General features: G+C 46.6%; 1 protein-coding gene across 4 annotated transcripts in view; it reads right to left on the bottom strand.

Annotated features, from left to right (window-relative positions):
- The window catches only part of LOC311443934 (gamma-aminobutyric acid receptor subunit beta-4), a 62,520-nt gene that overhangs the window by 12,482 nt on the left and 25,824 nt on the right, over positions 1-24,214 (bottom strand). For all 4 annotated transcript variants that reach the window (XM_084534624.1, XM_084534625.1, XM_084534626.1 and 1 more), the window contains one exon: positions 8,304-8,524. In XM_084534624.1, coding sequence (XP_084390750.1) covers positions 8,304-8,524 — 221 coding nt within the window. The remainder of the gene's footprint in view (positions 1-8,303; positions 8,525-24,214) is intronic.

The following is a 24,214-nucleotide window of genomic DNA, read 5'->3' as shown; positions in this document are numbered from 1 at the left end:
TCCTGCAGCACAACTAGGTGGGGAGCAGCTGGCCTGAGGTGCTGGGTTCTGTCTCTGGGCTTCCTAAGCCTTAACAAACCACCCTTCTTGGGATAAGAAAAGTGGCATCACAGAAAGGAAAGAAGGATGTTTAATTATTTATATATCGGACCTCAAAAAACATCCTGTACCCCAACAGCCCTTTGCCATACCCTGCTCATGGGTGACCCACAGCATCACTGCTCTGTTCGCCTGCTCCCAGAAGACAGAAGAGTGATGATGGCACGAGTGGTGATGGGGGAGGCAGGGGCAGGGCTGAAGGGCAGGAGAGCACATAGTGCAGGACAGGAGGCCACCGGGGTAAGGGAGCGGAGGGGTGGGATAAGGGGAAGCAGGGGGTGAAGGAGCTTGGGGAAGGAAAGCCAGAGAAGAAGGAGAGGTTAAAAGACAGAAAGCAGAGTGGATACTCATTCTGTGTGAAAGGAGATGAGGAGACAGAACAAACCATCACCCTGTAAACAGCTCTAGACAGAGTGCAGTGCCCGGAGGAGACATGACCCAAGTGGAGCAGAGCAGGGAGTGTGGGGCCAGAGGGGACGCCAGAAAAGGGTGCCACCTTCCCCGTGGCACTGGCAAGAGGTGCTGGCTCCTGGCCAGCCCACATCTTCCCTCTCCCTACCCCCTCTCTTGCTTCTTTACCCACCATCCCTCCCCTTTTAAATTCAAAAATGTGTGTGGTGTGAATTCCATCTGCTCTGATGGCGATTCACAGAGACGCTGCCTATCGGAAGGGAGGGGCTCGCCTGCCCTTCACACGATGCTCTCAGTGAAGCATCCAAGCCTGGCCACCACCACCCGCCACCTACAGCTCTCCTCTCCTCCCTCCATTTCTGTCCCCTCTGCAGGCCTCCAGGTCATCCCCCTCGCATCACAACCTTCACACTTCCTTCCCCACAAAAAAGACATCTTTGTGCCCTTGCCCTAATCATTGCTCCTCAGGTCTGCAGGCTTTCAAAGCAGCCAAGTCCTCAGTGCCCTCCCTGCTACTCTGCTGCACAGCTGGCAGGCAGTCCATCAAGGGGAGACAGGGCTAGGGAGAAACCACTGTACATTTCCAAAAAGAAAAAGAAGGGACGTGCATTCATGAGTTGTCAAGCAGCTCTGGCAGGCTGTGTGCTGATGGATATCCCCCTGCTCTGCCAGCACCTAGCAAATCCAAGCAGAAGCTGAGGCAACACAGATACCTTACTCTGGAGAGAGTCCTTCAGCCCCAGGGGAGGTAGGGATCATTTCAAGAAGGACAGCCACAAAACTCCGAGTCCCACCAGGTAAGTGCTAGGTCTCTGTTACAAGGAGGCGGTGATGCCCACCTGGCACTGGTACCACCAAGGCAGAGGCAGGCATGGAAAAGCAATGCAGCCCAAAGGGGAGAGCTCAGACTCCTGCACACCACCAGCCCTCCGTGAGTTCTCTGACCTGAATGCCACCACCCTTTTCATTCCCTTCCCGATCCTCCTCATCGCTGTTTACTTATTAATGGCTTCTTCTGTCTTATTTAGATTGATTATATAAGTTCAAATACAGAGCAGTGTGTAGCTCCCACCTATTAAATCCTACCCTCTCCATCTCCCTCCTACCCTGTTGCTTGCCTCCTCCACAGGAACTGTCCCTTCAGCTCCCTGGGTCTGATCTCCCTGTACCAAACTTCAGCTCTGGAGGCCCTCAGCCACTAGTTCATCCTCTGGATCATCTTCAGTGTGTTGAGAGAACCAAATTCATCAGCTATGAGTGTAAAGAGCAAAATATGACCTCCCCAAAACACTATCTGATTCCTAAAGGAACAGGTCCTCCTCTCTAAGGAGGGCTGGGTTGGAGAGAAGCAAAGACATTCACCTTTGAGGAGTTCCTAAAGCAATTAGGGTCCCTTTCTCCTTAAACTCATCCTTACAAAATGACATACTTCACTGTTTGCATCATAACTATGTGTATATCAGTGAACTAAATGTGCCTGAAACTGGTTTCTGGGGTCAATGTTAAGTGGTACTGGAACAGCATGTGCCTACACTTACAGTTTTGTCTGTTTTGCAGGTATGGAGTAAGTTTCATCATCCATGGACTAACACAAATATTCAAACACCCTCACAGCTAAGGATTTAAAAAACAAAAAGTTTAAGTTGCTGGTTGAAACCTTTTGGATTTCAGATTACCTGAGAAGCTGAAGATGCTCCTGTCCCCAGTGATACAGACACCCAGAGCTCAATTTGTAGCAATGAGGAGAAAGCACACAAGCAGCTTGAGTTTCAAAGGACACGTGCAGACCCCCCTCAAGGGATAAGTTAGACTTGTACTGGGATTCAGATAAGCGAGAGTAGAAGGAGAGGCAAAATTGCTCTTTTGCTGAATGTGGGAAAAAATGAAATCGAATTTTTACTCTGTACATTCTCAGAGTCAGTCATAAAAATCATGCTGGCAAATGTCACCTTCTGCCTGGCAGTAAGCACAAACTTTGAAGGGCCTGGAGGGATTTATAAACCCATGGTGGATTTTGCCATTCTTTTAACATGGTCTGATCTTTGCAGACTCCTGGAGGTCATGTTAGAACCAAGAGCAAGGCAAGGATATGGAATATTTTCCCCTTGTGTCTGCTGGCCTAAAACCGACTCCATAAGTCCTGGCACAATCCTGCTAAGGTCACTCTGTTTCCAAAAGCATCTGTGCTTGCATAGGCATCCTTTGATAAACAGCAGTATGCGCTGCACTCAAATTAGACGAGGAGAAAAAAAGCTCTTCTAAACTAGTATTCAGGGTACCAGTAATCGAAATCAACCTGTTTTCCACCCTGGGAGAGGAAAAAGCACGTGTTTTCAGGGGATGGCAGTTGAAGTGTAGATGCAGGCACTTCTGTGCCCGACTAGTGCTCCCAGCTAAGTCCCTCATTCTGGCCCTAGAAGGCTAAAACGCACATGGGGATTTGTCAGGTTCCCAACTGAACTCTCATTTCCCCTCACCCACTGAACAAACCCTTCTCCCACACCCAGATCTCTGCACTGGAGCTGGGTGGCGTGAGCAGTGCAAGGCTGCAGCACCAGCTTTGGAGCCCAGCTGGGTGGACACGAGCCCAGCTGCTTACACCCAGGCTGCCAAAGGAAAGATTTCTGTTGCCTTTGCCTAACCTGCGGAGGGAGCAGGCAGAGCTGCTAGAGGCAGGGTAGAGACTGAATCATCTCGCACATTTCCAGAGAAACCTCTCTTGGGGAGGGAGGGGGAAGCAAAGAGAAAAACTGCAGATTTCTTCTCTTCTGGCCTGCAAGATGGAAGGAGAAAATTGCTGCTCAGGGGTCTCAGTGTAGAGAATACTGCTCAGTTATAACCTGCCAGATCCCTACTCCATAAAAATCAGAGAACACCCATAGGGAGAGCAAGGACATGTCTGCAAACAGCAGGCTCCGAGCGAGACAGGAGAGAGAGAACCCTTTATACCAACTGGAGAACCAATAATCCCAGTCCTGAATTTGGGGAATGTAATTCAGACATAGCTAGGTCCTGGTCAAGAAACGGGCTGAAAATGGGTGCTATAAAGAAGATGAGCTCCAGCAGAGCCCAAACCATGTTGATCAGGGAGGGCAGCCCCAGAGGCACGATGCAGCAACCTGCTGGTGGGTGAGCGGGTGGGAGGGATGCTGTATGTGCCTCAGCTCACCTGGGTCTCTGCCCTGCATAAGGTGAGCTACAAGTGGTGCTCGGGCTGCTGCCTGGCCCAGGAGTGGGTCAGTTTGCTGTAGTGCAAAGGCTGACACCCCACAGGAGCAGCTACACTGCAGGGAGCAGCTGGCTGTTGGGAACTTAACCCTGTGAAAAGAAGAAACCATGTGCTGCCAAAGCAAATATATCCAGCTTCACTCGGGTTTAAACTGCAAGTGTTGAGATGTCTGATCTATAACAGCTCTCTCCGCCTTGCTTCAAGCCCTGAACAGGCATTTACACTGATGGGGAAAGCAGGGGTCTGCGTTCCCAATGGGCTCAGTGCCCTGCTGTGCCTTGGCTCCTTTGCATCTACACAAACTGCCTTGTCTCCAAACCACACCTCACTGCGGTGACTATCATGGGCAGGAATAAAAAAAAAAGAAAAAAAAAAAAAAAAGAAAGCAAAACACACGCACACCCCCACCGCTACACCACCTTCGCAGGAGGAGATCCCTCATTCTCCCTGCACAGGATTTAGTCTCCGTCATCAAATTCCTCTGCAGTTTTTCAGTTGCTCAGCTCACATCGCCTGGGCTCCTTGCCAGCCAGGCGCTGCATCTCGCTCGCTGTCCACTCGGCTCCGCGCCTGCTGCCCCGCGCCCCAGCCCTCCGCTCCCCTGTGAGCACAGGGATGCTGAGCTCCTCGAGGCACCTGTTCTGCTGGAGTTCAGTTTGGTCCTTAATTGGAACGAAATCAAATAGCTTCGAGATTTCCCCGAAGGGTGTTTTTAAGCCGGTTTCAAATGCGATTTCAAATTACCATATGAGGATTTCAGCATTGTTACAGCTATTTCTATTTTTAGGTCTCTGGAAACATAGGAAAATACTGACGACATCAACATTTGATGAATGTTAACTTGCTTCACTACCAAATGGAAACTGCATAGTCTAGAAAAGGAAATACAGATATCAGACCATAATGTATAGCCTATCTGTGTGCTAATGTAAAGCTTATTGAATATTATGGCAGAGGTAGGCTAGACAGTCTCTGGGGGTTCAGAGAAAGGCTTCAATGTTTCTCCCTATAACTCTCAAATTCCAGCAGTGGTAGTGCAAGCAGCATGAAATAGAGAGGGAATTATTGACATAAGTGAAAAATTCCCTGCATAAAATTAGGATTGAAACATCAACACTTTGAAAAAAATTTTTTTTTTCTTAAATGAAAAATTTCTCCCTATTTTTTTTTTGTTTAAAATTTGATGAAACCAATGCAATTTCTGACAAAAAGCCATTAGGAGGAAAAATGCATTAAATCCAGCTGGTTCTACACAGCTCTTCCTCAATATCTTATCCACCTCCCTCCCCTACACCAACAGTTGACTGCTTTTCATCTTTGTGGGCAGCTCCTTTAAGCCTCCCTTCCTGTTGCAGCCTTTCCTTGTTTCTTTAGCACATTCCTTGCTGTGTGCTCCAGGTGACCTCTCCCATACTTTGCAGGTACCTTTAATCCCTTCAAGGTATCTGGGGGTCAGAGGAGTGTGGACACAACCCCACCTCACCACCTTCCATCTCCTAAAACCCCGCTGGCTCTGCTGGGTTTGCATCCTCCCACTGCAGACCACACATCCTCAGCTGCTTGGAGCATCCCCGGGGCTGGATCTGGGCTCCAGACCCCGGGATTTGGGCCATCTGCTAGCTTGGAAGGGACGGAGCTGGGAAACACCAGCGCTGGTCCTGCAGCCCAGCGTCGCCTCCCCGACGCAGCCCGTGGCTGTTTATGCATTCCTTTTGTCGGAGATCTGGCAACCGGCTTTTAATCCCAGCCCAGTGTGAATTAATTTTGGAGTAAGCTTTTGTATCGAACGCTTTTCCTAAGATGTAGCTGTATTACATCTGCTGCACTCCCTTCATCCACTAATTCGTTAATTCTATCAAAAACAAGCATATGCTTTTCTGACACGCAACTTCCACAATGGAGCAGAGCGGCAGAATAAAGAGCTTCATTTACTCGTGGAAACAAGTTATCTGAAGCTTGATCTTGTCCTCACTGAAGTCAAACGAAATACCCATTGGCTCCATGTGAGCTCACTTGGACCTTGTGGTCTGATCCGGGGTTTGAGCCTGATCCTGCCTGAACACTCGCTGAAAGCTGGGGCCTGCCAGGGTGTCATCCTCCCCGGTCTCTGACATCAGAGGCTGCTGGAAAGAAAAATGACTGTTGTGCCACAAATAGCACGATTGAGTCACTTTGCTACAGGATCAGCTCAAAGGAGGGGGAAGCGACTGGTGAGAAGGTAGCAGGAGAAGGAACAGAGCTGTGGCATCTTGCCTGAGGAAAAACAAATAAGCAGGTAAACAAAGGAAAAAACAAAACAAAACAAAAAAAACAACAGAAAATGCCTCCTTTGGCCTTCTTCTATCAAGGCAACTCCATTTTAAAGATCCTTCCAAAAATGCAGGAGAAGACAAGGCTTCATAATGCAGGAGAAGGACCTGCACTTTCTTTCCTGTTTGCAGAGCAAGCATGGGTGTATTTGTACCAAGATGAAGGGAGCACAGGTGAATATCCAGACCATTTTCTTACCTGCTTGCACCTGCTGTGCATATGTCTATGTATTTTTGAATAGGACCACAATTATTTGCACCTGCAAAACTGCACCTAGCACTTTGCTGTCAGCAAAATCACAGGTGCAGGAGTCAGTCCAGACAGCAAGCCTTAAGGAAAGCACTGCCCATACCACTATGGGTAAATCTAGAGGGACTTCAAGCATTCAGGGCACCTGGCTTGTTCCCTAGTGCCCCGGTGCTTTCAGGGCAGTGAAAGCCAGCCACCCTGGCTGGAGGCACAGTCCGGGAAGAGCAGTTGCAATTGCTCAGTGCTTTGTTTTTGCAGTTGCCTTTTTCTCCAGGGGCAAGAGAGCAGCTTCCAGGAAAACCAGCCAAAAGTTAAAACAACACAGGCGGCTCTTACTATGGCCCTGGAAATAACAGGGGCAAACAGCTGTCATTTTCTTTCTTTTGGCTTGGATGCAGTTTTCCTCATCTCACCCAGGCCCTGTCTGGGAGGGAGCTGAGCTCCCCCACCCGCACTGCAGGGCCCCACAGGAGGGCAAGGGCAGGGATGGTGCAGGAGGTGCTCAGACAACAGCCTGGCCCTGCAAACCCTCTGTGGACTTTCACTGCTTGGCAGCTGGATCCACACTGCTTGTTGTCAGAGCTGACTAAATGGCAGCTGATAAAAATACATGAGTATTTCTGCGCCATGCGCTGCGCAGGTACACGCTAAGGGTGCCCACCAGCCTGGGGGAGGCAGCTCCGTGCTCAGGTGGGCTGGCTCAGCAGCTTGAGCCTCACAGCACTCTGTGCCCCCTCCTTCACGACAGGCTGGAGCATACCCCTGCCTGTCCCTTAGCACAAGCATTCACTGCTTCTTACAGCTCCCCAGAGCTCTGCCATAGGGAAACACTGGGCACAGCCACCTTGCTGTCCTAGCAGGATGATGTCCTGTGCAGCCTCCTACTTTGGTGTGCCTACATCCAGCCCCACCCTCCCCCAAACAGCCCTGCTACTTAAAAAGGAAGAAATCATCATAGAAAGTCAGTCCTTGCCACAAAACACGAAGCAGCAGAGGAGCTGATACTGTAAATGGGAATGGTGGGTGTACCCTCTTTGAAAGAGAAAGGTCTTTCCTCCCCCTTTGCTGCACTGGGACGTAAGCCCAGAGCTGCTATCACAATCATTTGTGAATGTGGAGGCAGGTCTAAAAGCCAGCTGTGAATTTTGGTAGTCAAAAAGGAGCAAAAACAACAACAACAATAAAAACAAAGAAAACACACTAGGAAAACAGCTCAAAGCAGACAAATACAGGATTGGGGAAATCATTGCTTAGATTTTACCTACAACATCCAAAAGTGCACACTTATCTACAGCTGCAAACTTCCCTTTTAGCCCCCTTCTTCCTCCCACTTGATGTTCCTACCTGCCCTGGCACCTCTACAGATCCAGATATCACAGCGAGGCCAAACTCTGTCACCTCCCCTACAAACAAACACACTTTCAAAAAGCCTTTGTACTTGCCAGTAAATTTACTCCAGACACCATAAAAAGCCTCCTCGCTGAGGACCATTCCCCTACTAGATACCAACTTTCAAAGCTCAATTATCAAAATTGCTCTGGTAAAGAGACTTTTTTTTTCTTTAAATGGTACAGAAACGTCTACGATCTCATACTCAAAAATAACTAAAGTGATTTTACTCAAGTGCTACAGGTATTCAGCATTAGATACCAGAGTAATGAAGTCTCATCACCATAGGCCAAACTTGCAGAAAATTATAAGGAACTGAAAATGAGTGTTTCAAATGGAAGTGTTATGCAACACGAATGACAGTGACCTGAAACACACAGAACCAACTATTCCCATCTCCAATATTTGTCTACAGCACTACAGGGAACTTCAGAGACCTGAAGGAAACAACCAGGTCTAGCTTGGAGAAAGAGCAGGTGCTTAAACCTGCACAACACTTCAGAATCTGTGTAGTCAGTGTGCATGAAGAAAATACCAGAAACTCTTTTAAAATGGAGGAAATTTAGACGAGGCATCTTTCACAGCCACAACCAACAGGAATTCCCCTCCAACTTACCTCAGGCCATATAGGACAGTCCCATCAGGATGGAGCCGGATCATGCGATTCTTCACGGTCACTCCATGCAGAAAGGACTTCTTGTCGTTCAGGAAATAGGTGTCAGGCAGCCACAACTGGTCAGCCACCCGATTGTCCAGGGTCAGGTTGAGAGGAAGGTCATTGTATGCCAGGCGTTTGTCCCGCCAGCTCTGCTGGAAGTACATGGTGATGGTGTAGTCCTAGGAGACAAACATGCTAGTGTCACAGCCTGGCCTCAGGGCAGGGACATAAAGCAGTCCAGTCCCCTCCTGCCACTGCTGAGACCTTTGGTGGGTCTCCACATTTGTTGGCACCCAAATGTTTGCGTCTGCACCTCCACCACCTGAAGGGACTCATTTTGCAGAACTGATTCGTTCTGCAAAAATGAAAACAATACGCTTGGTAAAGTCCACTTTCATTCTGAGCAGAAATTCAGGACATTCCCAAAGGCACACAGAAAATCTCACCTCTAGCCCAAGGATTCAGAGTCAACCCCGGCCAACCATGACAAACTATTAGCACTTGCCCTGGTGTATGAGCTAAGTTGGGAGTTCAGTGCAATTCTCAGAGAGGGACATATGTGGAGGAAATCTGTCACCAGTGGAGCATGATCCGCTGGGTAAAGGGCAGTTCCTTCACCATCCCCAGCAACCACAATGCCATACATGTCTCCTCTTCCTTTCCTGTTCCACAGTACAAAGCTGAAGCTTAAAAGTTCTGCTGAGTCAGGACTTTTCCAAAGGGCAGGGAGAGCTGCTTTGTAGCCTACAGCTGCAGCTTTGCAGAACGAATTCTAGATACTGCACAGTAACTGCACATCCCGGGGAGATCCAGAGGCCCCAAATCAGCTTTTCCACAAAGCCACAGACTGTGTTGTAGCACTGTGCTAGAAGTACAATCATTTCCTCTCAGATAAATGAGTAGTACAGGAAGGGGTCTTGTACACATCAATGAAAAAATCTTCTCACAACAGGTCTTAAATAGGCTAGGAGCCAAGATTTTTTTTTGGGTAAGACAGCTAACAAGATGTAGATTAGGAAGTGGGCAGGGTAAGCAGCGCTCACAAGTCTTGCTGATAGCAGCCTTACAGAAGCCAGTAACTTTTCACAAGTCCTTAAATAAAAAGCTTTCTGCAAATGCATGCAAATGAACTGCTGGGGCCAGAGACACGTTGTTTCTTCCTAAGCAGATACTTAAAGTGCCAAAGGAATCCTCCTGACCATGCATGAGGGGCATTTCTGCTCTGCATTGCCAGCTCTGTGCCAGGGGCTGGCAAGGATCATGCTCATGCACTAACATCTGGGCTGAGCAGAGAGGCATCCTGCCTGCCCGTCTTCTCCCACTGACTTTATTCAAAGCCAGGTTTGAGTTAGCACCTCTGAAAACAAGCTCAAATAATCCCACAGTATGGGTATGCCAGCTTTCGGGTATCTAACTATGATTCAGAAATCCAGACCCACATGCGTATCTGAAAGGTCATGGAGCGAACCTGTGGTGTAGTCTGGATACAAAAGCTATATCTGTCACCTTCTGTATTATATTGGAAAGAGCAAAAACACAGTGACAGGTTTCTGGCCAAGAAACTGTGTTGCTTTGCTTTTTAAAGGATTGCTAAGCTCTTGCTTCAGAAGCCTCACAGTCCATCTCTCAGGGACACCAACATTCTCACTTTGGTCAAGACCCTGCTAAGGAAAATATTCTCTCTGGTTACCCCTCCCAGTGACTTTGGACCTGCATTGCAGTATGAGCAGAGCACCTGAGTTTCTGGAGCCTCTCACCCCACTTGGTACCCAGCTCTCCTCTGTGGGACAGGCAGCCAGCGATGCACCATTTCCATTCTATTTATTTACAAGACTTCCATGCTGCCTTGCAAGGCACACCTCACGGCCCAGCTGCATGCAGAGCTGTGCTCAGCACTGCAGCTCCCATTCAGCCCCTCACAAAGCTGAGATAGCACCTGAGCCTGCTGGAAATCTGCTCAGCGTGACCATCCCCATGGGACACCCCTTCACATGCCTCCACTCACCCTGCTCTGCCCAGCAGCGGAGAGCTGTCAGCCCCAGCTTCCCCTCCCTGCACCTCCTCCATCTCAGGTTTTGCAGAAGCTTTACTCCCTCTCTCCTCCTCCTCCTCACTGCATGATGCATCCACAAAGCAGAGGTGAGAGCAACATGTGGAGCAGCAGGCACTCACACTCCAGAGCTGCTTCCCCGCGAGGAGAGAGGACAGCTCTCTCAGGGGCTAGGAAAAGCCCCAGAAAACAACGAGGAGCTTACCTGGGGGCCTCACATGCTAAAGTGACAGTGCATCCTGCCAGCTACTGAGGACAGGGCTGTTGGCATACATCTCTAGGCAAGATGAAGAGACTGATAACTACAGTATTTTCTGAAACCCAGCAGAGACCCAAAAACAAAAAAGATGTAAGAGGACACAACAGTAATCAGCTGAAATGTTGGCACAAGAGAGGTGTGGATGGAGGAAGACGTTTCCTGTAGAACCCCAAAGACAATAAACACAGCAATACATCAGCATACAGGGCACACATTATGCCCAAAGTGATACTCTTACAAGTGTGCTTGTGCTCATTTCAGAGACAGTGGTACTGTGTCAGACCAAAAGTCATCACACATTAGTGTTCTGTCACCAGCACCAGCCAAGAGAACAGAAGGGAGAAATATAAGAAAAAATGGGGTCTTTGTGTTGCGATACTTTATTCTGCAGCTGTTTCAGGCTTAATGATCTCCTGAGCCAGAGCTGATACGTTCTTAATTGGAGATACTCGGTTTCTCTTCTGAGAGTTTGTCTCATCTCAGAATATCTCAGCCTTTGGCACCTGCAGCCTTGTGGTAGGTAGTAAATTCTACAGTTTAGCTCTCCACTGTATTTACATCACTTAAAAATAGGTACAGATCAGACTTACTCTTATCTGATTCCCTGTAGTGGCTGTATTAAGTCAGTAAGTAATCATAACCCTGTGCTACTTAAGCTTACAGAGTCTCACACTTTTAGGTAGTTGAGGGTTACTGAGCAGTATACAAATAAGTAAATATTCAAAAATAGTATGAAGGCTCTGACAGAAGCAGGAAGCAGCAAAGGGGAAATAATTTTTGCACAGGTTAAAAACAAAACAGCTGTACAATTAGAGTATCTGACTTTCAGCAGCGGGTTGCTATATAAGAACAGATTGAGGGCAAGGTAATGGAAAAAACATTCCACAGAGCCTATGGAAAAAGCATGAGGTCAGGTACTTAGCAGTACTGTGAAAGGTGCAGGCATAATGTAGAAAACACAGTCCTCCAAGTCATAAAAGGGGAGGGACTAGCAGGAAAGGAGAACCACCCAAGGATGCAGATCCTCCTGCTGCATGGCAGGAGCTCCAGCTTCCAACAGAAAGTCACCTAAAGCATCCCTCCTGAGCAGGCTGCTTCATAAACCCTCAGCACAGCTGCTGGGAGATGTGGGTCACTGGCAGGTTGGGGCAGATTGGTTTTCTGTCCTGTGACCTCTACAGCCCCCAGTACTAAATATTACCAGAGGCAGAAGTCTGCATCCTTGTTACAGGCTACAGTGGACTCAGAGGTCTAGAAATGGTATGAAATACTATGTAAGAAAGGACCAAATCTTTGCTCAGAACACAGTATTTCCAGCAATATGAATGTCTCCTGTGCCTAGTCCATCTTTGTGTATGACAAACAGCTGGTACCTTTCTGGGGGGAGCTTTGAAAGTGAAGGTGACTACTGCAGGCTGCTAGCATTCCACACCAAGCACTCATAAGGTACTGTAAGCAATGAGGGGGATAAAGGAGGCTTTACAGCTTACCTCTGGCACTAGCCATGCCACTTCACTTTGTCCCCCATTTCCCCTCCACCCCTGACTTTGATAAATCATCTCCTTTTGGAGAAGTGACCAAATAAAAGTCCTACCCCATATAAGAAAATGACATATGGTCTCCTTGTCCAAGATCATAAAAGAACATTAGGAAAGCCAAGATGCTCCAGAAAGAGGGAGAAAAATGAAACATCTGACTTAGTAAAAACCAAGCTGCCACTGCCAGAGACTAATGAACAGTTTGTTGGCTTCGACTTCTTTGATGATTAAACACCAGCTCCTGTTCCCGTCATTCTTGGGAGAGAAATTAAAGGACAAAGCAGTCCTCAAGTATGTTTCATTTTAAGGAGGTGTTAGGGGAAATAAGAATTATTTTTAAGGGGAGCCTTAAACAATGTGCCTGCAATCAGTTGCAAGGAATCAGAGCTGTGTAAAATGTACAGGAGAATATGGGAAGGACAGAGCAAGATGTCCACAGTCCTTACTTAGCAAGCTTGTTTTAGAAAGCTACTTTGCCCTCCTAATGGATTGTCCATTTCCACGTAGATAAGACAAATCAATGGGTTCTAGACCTTAACAAGCACCAGTTAATCTGACAAACACATGATAGCAATCTTTCCAGCTCCAAGACAGCACAAAGTCTGCTTTAGATCCTCACCTTTGCCTAGGGCAGGAGGCAGCAGCTCTTGTACTTACTGTGCTTTTCATAGGGAGAGTATTCTGCCAACATTCTGCTTTTATTCTGCTTTTAATTTATCTTCTGGTGCAAGCCAGTGCCTGATTTACAAGTCTGAAGTTCTGCTTGACAACTGTTATACATAAAGCGACAACTATTTTAGATACTGACCTTCTCCTTATGCTTCAGCTTAGCAGGTGAGAAAACCAGAATCTCCTTCCACATCCCTTAATTTCAAATACCCAATTGTCCACCTGACCTGGGGAGCAGGAAAACCACCTTGCACCCACAACCTGTCCACAATGTAAGGGGACAGAAATATGATATGCTGTGCCCTCCTGCACAGCAGGTCTTTGTGCTCTTGAACTCATTTTCTTTAGGACCTCAGAAGAACTTTGCATGGAGATGTTTCTCCTCACTGATCTGATCTACTTTTGTAGTAATTTGCATGTGTTTAATTGCTGAATGCATGTCCAGAAACTGGGACATATCAGCTGTATCCTCCACAACTAGGGGTGTGAAAGTGAAGTGTTATCTTGTTGCCCTATTTCTCTTCTGCCATGCCCCATCTCTGCAGCACCTGGACTGGTGCTGGTCCCGCAGATGTCAGACAGGACGTACCTAGCTGTATCCTTTGCTTAAAGGGGGTTGGCCTGCCCATGACAAGGCTTTCAGACTTCACAGCCTGTGTACCAAAGCCCCATCTGGGCACAGAATAGCACTATATGTTGTCTGCTTAACAGCCCCATTCGAGCTGGATGCAGAGGTTAAAAGGAGAAAGTCAGAAGACTACAGCATAGCACCTGCTGGGAGAACAACAAAAAAAAAACAAACAGCAACCTCATTCAGTTGTACCGGCAGCAACCCCAAAGTCACCATCTGCAGCATGCCATCTTCCTTGGGCAAGACCTTAAAATCATTGCCAGGCAGTTTCTATTCTTAAGCCCCAGAATCTCTGAGCTATTTCATATTATTTCGGCTGGTCTGGTCTCCGTGCTCAGTTCCACATGAGCTAGTGGCTGGGCAAAACCCAGAGCCTGTTCTACTCCCAAAAGCAGCGTGGTTTGGCCTCCCCATTTCTGAGTCACCAGCCAGCTTTCACTCCAAATCTCATCATAACTTGAGAAGTTGTCCTCTTTCACAGTGAGGAGTCACCGAACAAGAGGTGGTCAGATTCATGCTTGGTGCCTATACCTTCCCACACCAAGCCAGCACAGAAGGGCATGCTTTGTCCAGATGGCTAACTAATGCCAGAGAAGCAAGGTCACACCTTCAAAGTTCAGTATCTGATGCATGAGTTTGACTAATTTTCAGGCAGAAAATCAAAAGAATATTGCTTGCACAATCAAAATTACATTGATAGATGGTCTGGAAACTGGTAAGGACTCCTTGTAGTACATGGGGGAGCTAAAAGCAGGTAAGATGCTCACTTAAACCAGAAGGGAGCTCAGACAGGTCCCTACCTGAGCAATTCCTTGCAGGGAAGAAGCACATTAGAGAGGTAACTGGCTTAGGATACTGTAGGGAGGGCAGCAAGCTGCTGTTTGTCTGCACTATCGTGATATGCTACATATTTACCTTCTGCACACCCACAAACCATGGAACTGTGCTGGTGCCTGTATCCCATCCCTTCTTCCATCTCCCACCCAGCTTCCCCCAGCCCATCTTTTTGTGCTTACCAGGCAATACCCTTTCTGCCTTACAGCATCTGTTTCCAGTGCCCTGCTGCATACACATATGGGCGTATCTAATATACAGCCATTAAAGCTCAAAAATATGTTTTTAATAATCATTTGTATTTAATTAAACATGCAACAACTAGCCTATTAAGCTAAATTAAATTTGAGTGAGATGTTTAAGCAGTGACTAGTGAAGATATCAGTTTCTAAAGCCCTCAAAAGGCTGGGGGAAGAAAGCTGGATTATGCCAAGTGAAAAGTGATTCTGGAAGACCAGAGATGCTCCCTAAACCCTTTCAAAGGCCTCTGCACATACCTTCAGAGAATTTTGTAGTGACTTTCTTACATCTTGCCTGCTGAGAAATGCTCACTTCAAGTGGTCAACACTTTATAGGCTTCTATCAGCAGCAACACGGTAACAGAAAAATGCGATTTCACTAGAATATTCCCAGAACTATTTTTTTTTTTTTTTTTAAATGAAACATCCTTTTCACCATCTTGCCAATGGTTTTACTGGACACCAATCTAATCACACCCTACTCCAGACAGGAGAGGTCCTGCAGCCCTTTACATAGACACTGACTGCCAGAGACTATATGAAGTGAGGCTAGAGGAATGGGGAAGAGAAAAGGAAACTTCAAAATCCTTTAAGGGGCTTAGAAACCCACTGGTATTAGGTACTCTAAAATAACACCCCTGTGCATCTGTTCCAACTCAATGGTGACACAGAGTAGCTTGATCAACAGGTTAGAAAATGGTGTTAATTTCCTTTAAAAAGCCCAAGCGTTTGATCTTGTAAAGGATGACCAGGAGTAAACAGGTAAGATGGTGTGGAAATGGTACAGGAAATAGAGAGCCCCAGCAGTCCTGGGTTAGTCTGCTTTTGGTGTAGCCAGGGTAAAGCCAATGGAGCAGAGTGCCACCAGCAGCACTGCACACATTTTGGCCTATGCCATCATTCTGCCACTTTATTTGTTCAGGTCTTGGCTGGGGAAACATGAACCTGATGGACAGGTGCAGTGCAGCTGACAATAGCATTCAAAATACAGCTGTATGAAACACTCCCAATCCTGCTGAATAAGTCAAGTTTATTACAGGACGCAGGAGTTAAAGAACAGATTTCAGCAGGCTGTGGAGGTCCACAAGCAAGCAGACTTTGACTTCACGGCCAACTGGATGGCGGAGAACAAGCTGCAGTCCTTGTCCATGCTGAGTGAGTGCTCTCTGCAGTACCAGGACCAACAGTCCTGGAGCCAAGGAGCTCTATTTGCAGAGCTGGCTGAAAGTTATTGGCAGGGAGCCCATGTGAGCTCGGTAAATAAAGTATCCAGATAATAAAAATACCCGAAGGCACTGTTTAATTTTTCTGAGGGTTCTGATACAGCCAGCAATATTGAGAGGGAACAAATCTTGCAGACAGGAATGGGAGCAGAGAGCAAAGCCAGCCTTCCAGAAGAGAGGAAGACAAGACACCTCATAGGTCTGATGGCTCACAGCCTCTACAGCTACATACCTGACGCTCATTTACAGAAGGGAACAGCTGAAGAGGGTCAGTGCTTAGGAACTAGATTGGGCTCCAGGAAAACCAGGATCAGACTGCAGATGGTGTGTTATAAACCCTCAAGTCTGCTTGAACCTCAGCTGAAAACTCTTGATGGATAAAAGGGTCAGTACTTTGTGTATCCATGACCTAGGAATGCAAAGGTTTTATCAAGGAGATAAAAGCCACGAGTTGCCTTCCCCTGCAGTCACACTGAGGTTAAAGGAGATCTTCTGGTGGTAGGTTGCTGCAGTGAGAGGGAGATGAAGTCCAACCTGAAAGCTGTGAACATGCTTTGGGTTTGCTTCCCTCTTCACTCGAGCCTCATGTGAAGCACCCTACAAAGAAGGGGTGAGGGATGCCTCACAGAACCATAGAATCATAGAACAGCTTAGGCTGGAAGGGACATGAAAGATCACCCAGCTCCAACCCCCTGCCACCCACTGAATCAAGTTGCCCAGGGCCTCGTCCAACCTGGAATAAAAGTGTATACCCCAGCCTGGTGACCCATTGCACCCTGGCAGCCAGCTGCACATGCCCTGCATGCAGTGACATAGAAGGGAGCAGGGGCTGGAGGATCCTTTTACTTCTTCCTCTGCCCTTTTTCTGTCTGGAGCTGTCCTGAGTCTGCTTGTGCCAGGCCAGCAGGGACTGCCCACATTTCATCCCACGTGCGTGCGCTGACTCCTTCCCCAAAATGATCCCTTTCATTTGACTAGAGGGCCTTTCTGGGTCTCCAAACAGCTCAGCAGATCCTCTCCCTTTCACCATCCTTTTTCCTTGAATGTTCATTTTTCTCTGTAGCCTAGCAACTCAGCACAGGCTCAGAATATTAACAGCTCCTGTCCCCACACACGATCTTCTCCAGAGGCCTGAAAATTGTGATAGCAGAAAGGCAGATAGGGGTAGGAGCAAGCAGGAGAGATGTAGGGAGCAAGCAGGGAGCCTCTACCAGCATTCAGAAACAGCAAAGCTATTCAGCTGCCGTATCTGCCACCTTCACTCAACATGTACATAGCATAGAGCTATATATAGCCCCATTTATTTACATATTCAAATAGCAACACGACACGCACGCACTTGTATTCCAATCTAGGTTCTATATTGAGGTGCTGGCACTCTTGCGCACGTACACTATTGCTGCACGCTTTAAATGTATATATGACAAGATGTCAGCAGGTCAGATCCTCAAGGTCTAATTCGGTTTTCAATCAAACCAGACAAAGCTCTCACTTGGGGGAAGATACTTTAGCATTCTGCAGTAATCCTCTCCAATGCTGCAGCACTGCTATTGAAACAGGTGGCCATTTGGAACACTGCTCTCAAATACATGCAGCTTTTAAATATATATATAAATATATATAAAGGCTGTGGGAGTTCCGCCTGTGTAAAAACCTGAATAAAAACCTAAGCAGGAAAAAAAGTCATTTTTATCCTGGACAAAGTTTTCTGCAGTAACAATTCTAACTACTACAAGAATGCTGGAGTGCAAACCAAAGAGGTTCATACCACCACCATACACTGACATGTTCAGATCTAAAGATAACTTGGCTGATACAGGAACAGATGGAGCACTGCAATACATAGCACTGTTCAGCTGAAAGCGTGCTGCAAACCATATAGCCATGGATTCTCATCCTCTCCAATATGACTTCTTTCCTGCTGTGGGGTGGAGTCATCTACGACATGCAGAGTGAACTTAAGTCTCTTCAGTGAAAGCACAGAAATATTCTCACTGGGGAAATCACCTAGCGAGCCAGTCATTTGAACTCTCTCAGTACTGGAAGCAGGGTTGACTCAGCCCTCCTGAGGCTCAAACTTGTGATACTGGGGCACTTGCAGAGCTGCTCCTTAGGGAAAACAACATCATGGAAAGATGTGCAGGGGGGATGCTTACTTAAATAAGCACATAAATGCTTATTCTCAATAAGCATTGCCACCATGTTTTAATAGTGCTGAAAAACCCTGGGTTTAGGCTAGAAATCAGCCAGTCCATCCAACAGCTTGCCCATAGCCAAGCATTTCCAGTTACACAGATAAAAGGCTTCCTGCAAACCCTCCCATTAAGCTATCCTGTGAATGCTACAGGATTTCTAGGAGGAAATCAGCATGGTAGAATAGAAAGCCTCAGGGGGAAAGAGTCATACTCCAGTCCAGCAGTTCCTAGTCTGTCTTCAGCTGAGAGCTTGTTTCAGCAAGGTTTCCACAGCTCATTATCGACTGATCTATGTCCATGTCAAAACAGTACAATCCAACCAACAAAAATATTTCATTCAAGGACATTATTAAGAACCAAGACATCAGCACCCTTCAGCACAAACATAGGGGACCCCTCTGCAGGAGAAGCTCTAAAGCTGTCCCCTGTCACACAGAGCCACCTCCCCGCAGGACTGCTGCTTTACCTGACTGCCCTCTGCTACACACCAAATCTGAGACTTCCATGTCAGAAGAAACTGCTGGCTCTTTGTGAAGATACTGGCTTTCTGCTGGCCACTGCATTTGAAGAGATTGTGTGGTGATCTTTGGTTGTTACTTAGCAACTTGACTCTAAGATGTAGTGAATTTACTGGGCTGCCTCTGCAGTTAACCAGCATCAAGACCAAGGACACAGGGAGAATTTTGTCACTGGAATAGGATAATCTCCAAAATATTATGGAAGATGCAAGATTTTTCCCTTCTACAAGTTGCCAGAAATGCAGTAAATATTGACATATGAGTCACACTGACCTATTTTCTAGTTTAAGCCAGGCCAGTCTCTTCATAACCAATTTTGGGACCTATAAAGGTGGAGTACTTTGGACTCATTCACAGTAGTTTGCTTTTTTCTCAGTTGTTTTGTACAAGAACCCCACCCTCTTGTGGAAGGACTATCCCTGTCTTTGGGGCAGAAAGGGGACCACTGTTTGTTTGAATTTCAATACTTGTTCCCACATCCCATCACAGAGTACAGCTGCCCTGAGGTCTGGTACTTTGCTTGTCCTCATGTACTATGTTAGTACAAGGGATCTTTTCAGCACAATCAGGGGGATATCTGTTAAAATATAATGTGGTATGAACAGATATACACATCTTGGCTTTTTAGACTGTATCGGTGCTGAGCCCCAACAGTCCTGTGTACAGAACTGCCACCATTTGATTTTCCAAGCAGCCACCCAGTGCATCACAGAGCTGCACTTGAGGACTTGAAGCAACAATAGCTGCATGACCTAAGTAGCACTGAAGCCATGATTGGCAGCAGAAGGCACAGACCATTGCCAACTCTGAAGAAACCTATCTCAGCCACATGCTTGGAATATCTTAACTCAAAGCACACACAAACCCCCAGCATATGAAGAAAAACAACACTATCCATCCATACCAGCACAAAATCTAGGGATCTCACTGTAAATCAGAGCTGTACCATTCTCATTATGCCACAGTACGAGAGCCTGGCCCTTCTTCAGCACCAAGGCACCACTGCATCCTCTGCTACATGCAGTACCTCAGGAGCCTACAGCAATCCTACAGCCCCTGCAGTACCATGACAGCACACCACCCATTAAACTCAGCACTAAGAGTGTCTCAACTTTCAAATATCTTGGCAGTCTTCGATATTCAGCAACCTTACATACAGTGTACACACACACACTTCAGATTGTAGTGTCATGGGCCTAGAGATACCTGAGGCTACAGAGAAACAGTTACAAGCATGACAGGACACTCATTGCTGTATTTCATAACATATAACTGCAGAAGCCTCTAACTGTAGGATGTAAATGCTTTAACCTTTGTTTTAAGACCTTTTGATGTCCAGAAACATAGAACAGACTAACTAGAAAATATCTGTATGTCATTTTTCCATTGAAAAAAATGTTAACAATTTTAGTTAAATAAAAACTATCAATATATTTGAAGAGAACACATGGTAGTATAAATGTTGGTAGCAGAAACCTCTCCTTAATAAATAAATCTTGTTTTAAAAAACTCAAGATATCCATATCAATGGAAAATCCTTTTCAGAAACATATTGCAGCAAAGGCATTTCCTGCCTGCTATTGCAGACACAGAGGGTCTACCTGAAATGGATCAAAGGCCAAGAGCTGTGTCCATGAGCAAGTAGCTTAAGAAATCACTGTGTAGTGCAAAGACTCTCATACTGAGCCTGTCCATTCACACTGCCTTCTTTCACCAGCTATGCCTACTAGACAATAAGTTATTAGTGTGCATTGGTTATAGTGAAGTGAGATTCAGCTAGGCAGTGCATATTCATACTTCAGGGAAAACAGAACAGCAATGCCTCATCAGGACAGATTCCTCTACAGAGGCTATTTCAAACATTCCTGATGGAGAGAAAATTTGACATAGTGAAGAGTAGTGCCCAAGTGATGATGGCATAACCAGTTGTACAATGATCTTTCCTGGTCAAGAACATCTTTACACACCCAATCCACCTTGTCCTGTGTTAAAAGGCAATTTAAAACACCTAGTGCTCAGCCTTCAGACTTCTTGGGCATAGTTTACATCTCTCCTGAGCAGGGATAACTTATTTTCTTAACATGACAACTGTGTTTTCAAACAAGCTTTGGGAAGTTGGTAAATAGCAGACATGCTTCCTTCTGTAAGCCCCCAAGTGACCAAGTACAGCACACCAGCATGAGCGCAGTCACTCCCACAAGACAGCAACGTGGCAAGAGGTGATGATACAGGAATAGGAGGTAATGAAGCAAAACATCAAGGTGCACCTTGCCAAGTATTCTGCACCAAACACTAACCTGTCTGTACTGCAGGCTGTCCCCCAGAAAAAGGTATCACCCATCCTGCAGGTATCGTTCATTTAGCATGTTGTATATTGCAGCAGACATTTCTATTTGGAAGCCTTGTTTCTTACACTAGCCCTCTACAATAATTCTCTTGTAACTTTTCAACTTGTCACCAGGTTTATAAAACTTTAAAGCTAGTGCTATAACAAACTGAAACAATGTTATTGCAGATGTAGGAGAGCATCTTGGGATGAATAAATTATAGGAGCCACAAAGAAATCACGACGACAAAGGCTGCGTGCTCCAAGCTGTTTATGGCGTGCAGAAACACAGGGGGGAGCAGGTTTAGGACTGCACAGATCATAGGGCAGGAAAATTGAAGCGTTATGAAGGGTAACCATCTCTTATTTTAAATGCATAAAAAACTTCTGGTTGTTTTCTTTATTGAAATAGTTCATTAATGCTTGAAGGGAGTCTGAACGGTCTGGAACTGGAAAAATATGTCCGCAAAGATTAGAGAGACAAGGCTGCGGCTGGAAGCACCAACCTCTACACCCACCATGCAGCCAGTTCAGTCCACCCTGAACAGGCCAGTCCTCAGCTGTCCATTGAAGGAGCATACAGGGGAAGACTTCCAGCTCCTTCTGAAGCAGTAGGGACTAGATACCATCAGAGCTAGATCCAGCAAAGCAGGTTGCTTGAACCAGAGCACCAAGCTGATGGTGAGTTCAGACAGCGTTAAGGCCACATACCACAAGGGCCAAAATTTACATGTTTCTCCAGCTGCAGAGTGACTTGAGCTCCAGACTGACAGCACTTCTCATTCTCCTGGTTCAGAAGTACTGCTAGACTCCTCAGTAACTGGACACCATAGTAAGAGGTCTGAACATAGTACTGAGCACCAACATATGTGACCAAGCATCTGTAAATAGCTGCACATTGTTGCACACTTAAAACAACTCAACCACCTGTAGCAAAATGGCATTTGCCAGATAAATTATCCAGCCTATTTCCTTAAAGGAGAACTGGGAGATATTCTTCCTTGCTTAACATATCATCTAAGCTACAGAACATCACTGTGACAATATTTCTCCTTTCAGTCTGCCTTTAAATCCTCAGCTTGCAAATTTGTACAGGATCTGAAAAGTCTCCAGCTAGGCCTTTCATCTTCGTGGAGCAGCACTTCCCAGAGGGTCTGCCAGTCAAACGTACCCTCCCCAATACCTGTTCGACCTGGCCCCTGGCATTCTTTCCCAGGCATTTCAATTGATGTCACTGATCTTGGCTCAGCGAATAATCCTGCTAATCACTGACAAGAACAGAGGCTGCAGCTCAGCATTGCTTAGCAGGGCTAAGAGGAGTACACAGCAATAAAACATTACTTGAGCAAGTGAGCTTGGAAATATGGCTGACCACACAGGCAGCAGCTGCAGTGAACAAGGCGTCTTTTTATTAAATAAAAGCAGTAGCTCTGGTTCCTCATCATTGGGAGATCATTACAGTGCACCTAGGAACCTCCTTTAACCCGACACGTCTCCACTTGCACTATACCATGGCATGGCACTGGGGCATGGCCCTCAAGGCAGTGGAGAGGCATTGCCTTTGTAACAGCAAGGCACCAGGACACACTGAGCTTGTACAGGCAATTGCAATGCATTCCGTGTATCAGTGTCTGGGAACCTCCAGTGTAAAGACATAGCTGCGTTGCCTTAGCAGAGAGCCCTGTAGCCTCCGGGACTGAAATGTCACCACATCATTTTGGCAGTACAGTTCCCATGGGAGTGAAGGCAAAGAGTGCTGCTTAGACCACGGATGGAGCTGTATTCCTCCACAGCACCGTGTCCAGCTGGACTCCCATGGAAAACAACTTTTTGAATCATGCAGTGGCAAGTCCCTGGCAGCACTTGTTCCCCACCATCACGCAGCCAGTAGGTGCCAGGAAGCCCAGCGATGGGAGAGGTGGGGGCTCTCCTCAGCCTGCCCAGCCCCAGGGCCATTGTTCCAGAAAGGATGTCTGAGGATTAATTAATTATCCTACAAGGGGCAGTAAGTAATAACACTCCTTGTGGAACAATAGAAGCTATTTGGTTGCCGTGACAACCCAGCTCCACTTGTGTGCCTTTAATTTATTCATTGCACAGTCCCTTCCCCAATCACATACAATGCCAAAAAATGTCTTGTTTTTCTTGCCCGTAACCATGTCCAGAGCAGGGGTAAGACAGCCCTTTCCCCGGGGCATCTGTCACACAAAAGAACAATGCACATAAATCTCTGCAGCCTGGAAACTTGCATCACACAAGAACTCTTCCACTCCCTGTTTGTTCTTTAAGATGATTCTGATTTTTTAACCCCTTTTGAAGATGCCTCACCATGATACCCATAGATCTTGACCTTGAGTAGCCTCCCAAACTTACACATGAAGGATGGCTGGGAGATTGTGCTTGTCAACTTGTACAGAAGGCCAGGAGAGATGAGAAAAGCATAGAAGTGATGTGCCATAGCAGCATCAACAGGAACGTGGCATAAACTCAGAGTACCTAGAGCCCAACCTGATTATAACAAAGCCATGACTACCAAAAAAAGTGTCCATCAACAGTGCTGCCTGAAACCTGTAAGACCCAGAGCAGCACATGGTTGAAGGTTCATGTTGGGAAACATTCTCCTCTGCATACCACAATGATGTGGATTTCTCTCCCCAGCCCCAAACACCCTCTTGCCCCAGGAATTTGGGGTAGAGGAAAACAAGGTGTTCACCAGAAAGGGGAGAACGTGGCTTTCATGAGGAAAGGGTTGAAAGCATTGCTAAGAGAATGGCTACTAGCCCAGGACACAGCATGCCTGACAACAGGTATATGGCAAAGAGCTTGAGCAGCCTTTATTAGCCCACACACATCTTCACTTGGAGCTTCATTCTGAACCTGCCTCTGCAGCACCTAGCTCTTCTCAGGTCTGTAGTGAAAGATCAGGGCAATAATAGCAGGCAAATAGTCAAATCCCTCACTCCCTCCAGTGAGGTCTGTGCAAGCTAGGGTCTTAGACTCTGCTCCCAGACCCCAAAGTATTCAGCCTGACTCTAGCAAGGAGAGTGACAGCTCGTTCACCACACAGGAGAATTCAGATCCAATTTGAGACCGGGGGAGGAGGTGACTTAGAGATGAGCTCTGTCCTGACAGGCAAGATAGATGGAATCGGGTTAAGCCATCTGTCTCCTCTAAGCTGAGCCTAACCTCAAGCACAGCTACCCAATGCAATGGGGCCATAGGTCCATACCTAAATTTCTGTATGTTAACACTGAAGTGTAACATGCCATATAGATGATGCTAAAGGTTAGGTGAATGGGGAGAGTCTGCAATTTGCTGCATGTTCCATAGTTTAGAATAATAAGAAACAGCAAATATTTGGTAGTGATTTAACCCATAGATCAGCAC

This window comes from Aythya ferina (assembly GCF_964211825.1).
Source record: "Aythya ferina genome assembly, chromosome: 13".
NCBI classification, from domain to species: Eukaryota; Metazoa; Chordata; class Aves; order Anseriformes; family Anatidae; genus Aythya; species Aythya ferina.
The sequence above is the reverse complement of the archived record's forward strand: the minus strand, read 5'-3'. Positions and strand labels throughout refer to the sequence as shown.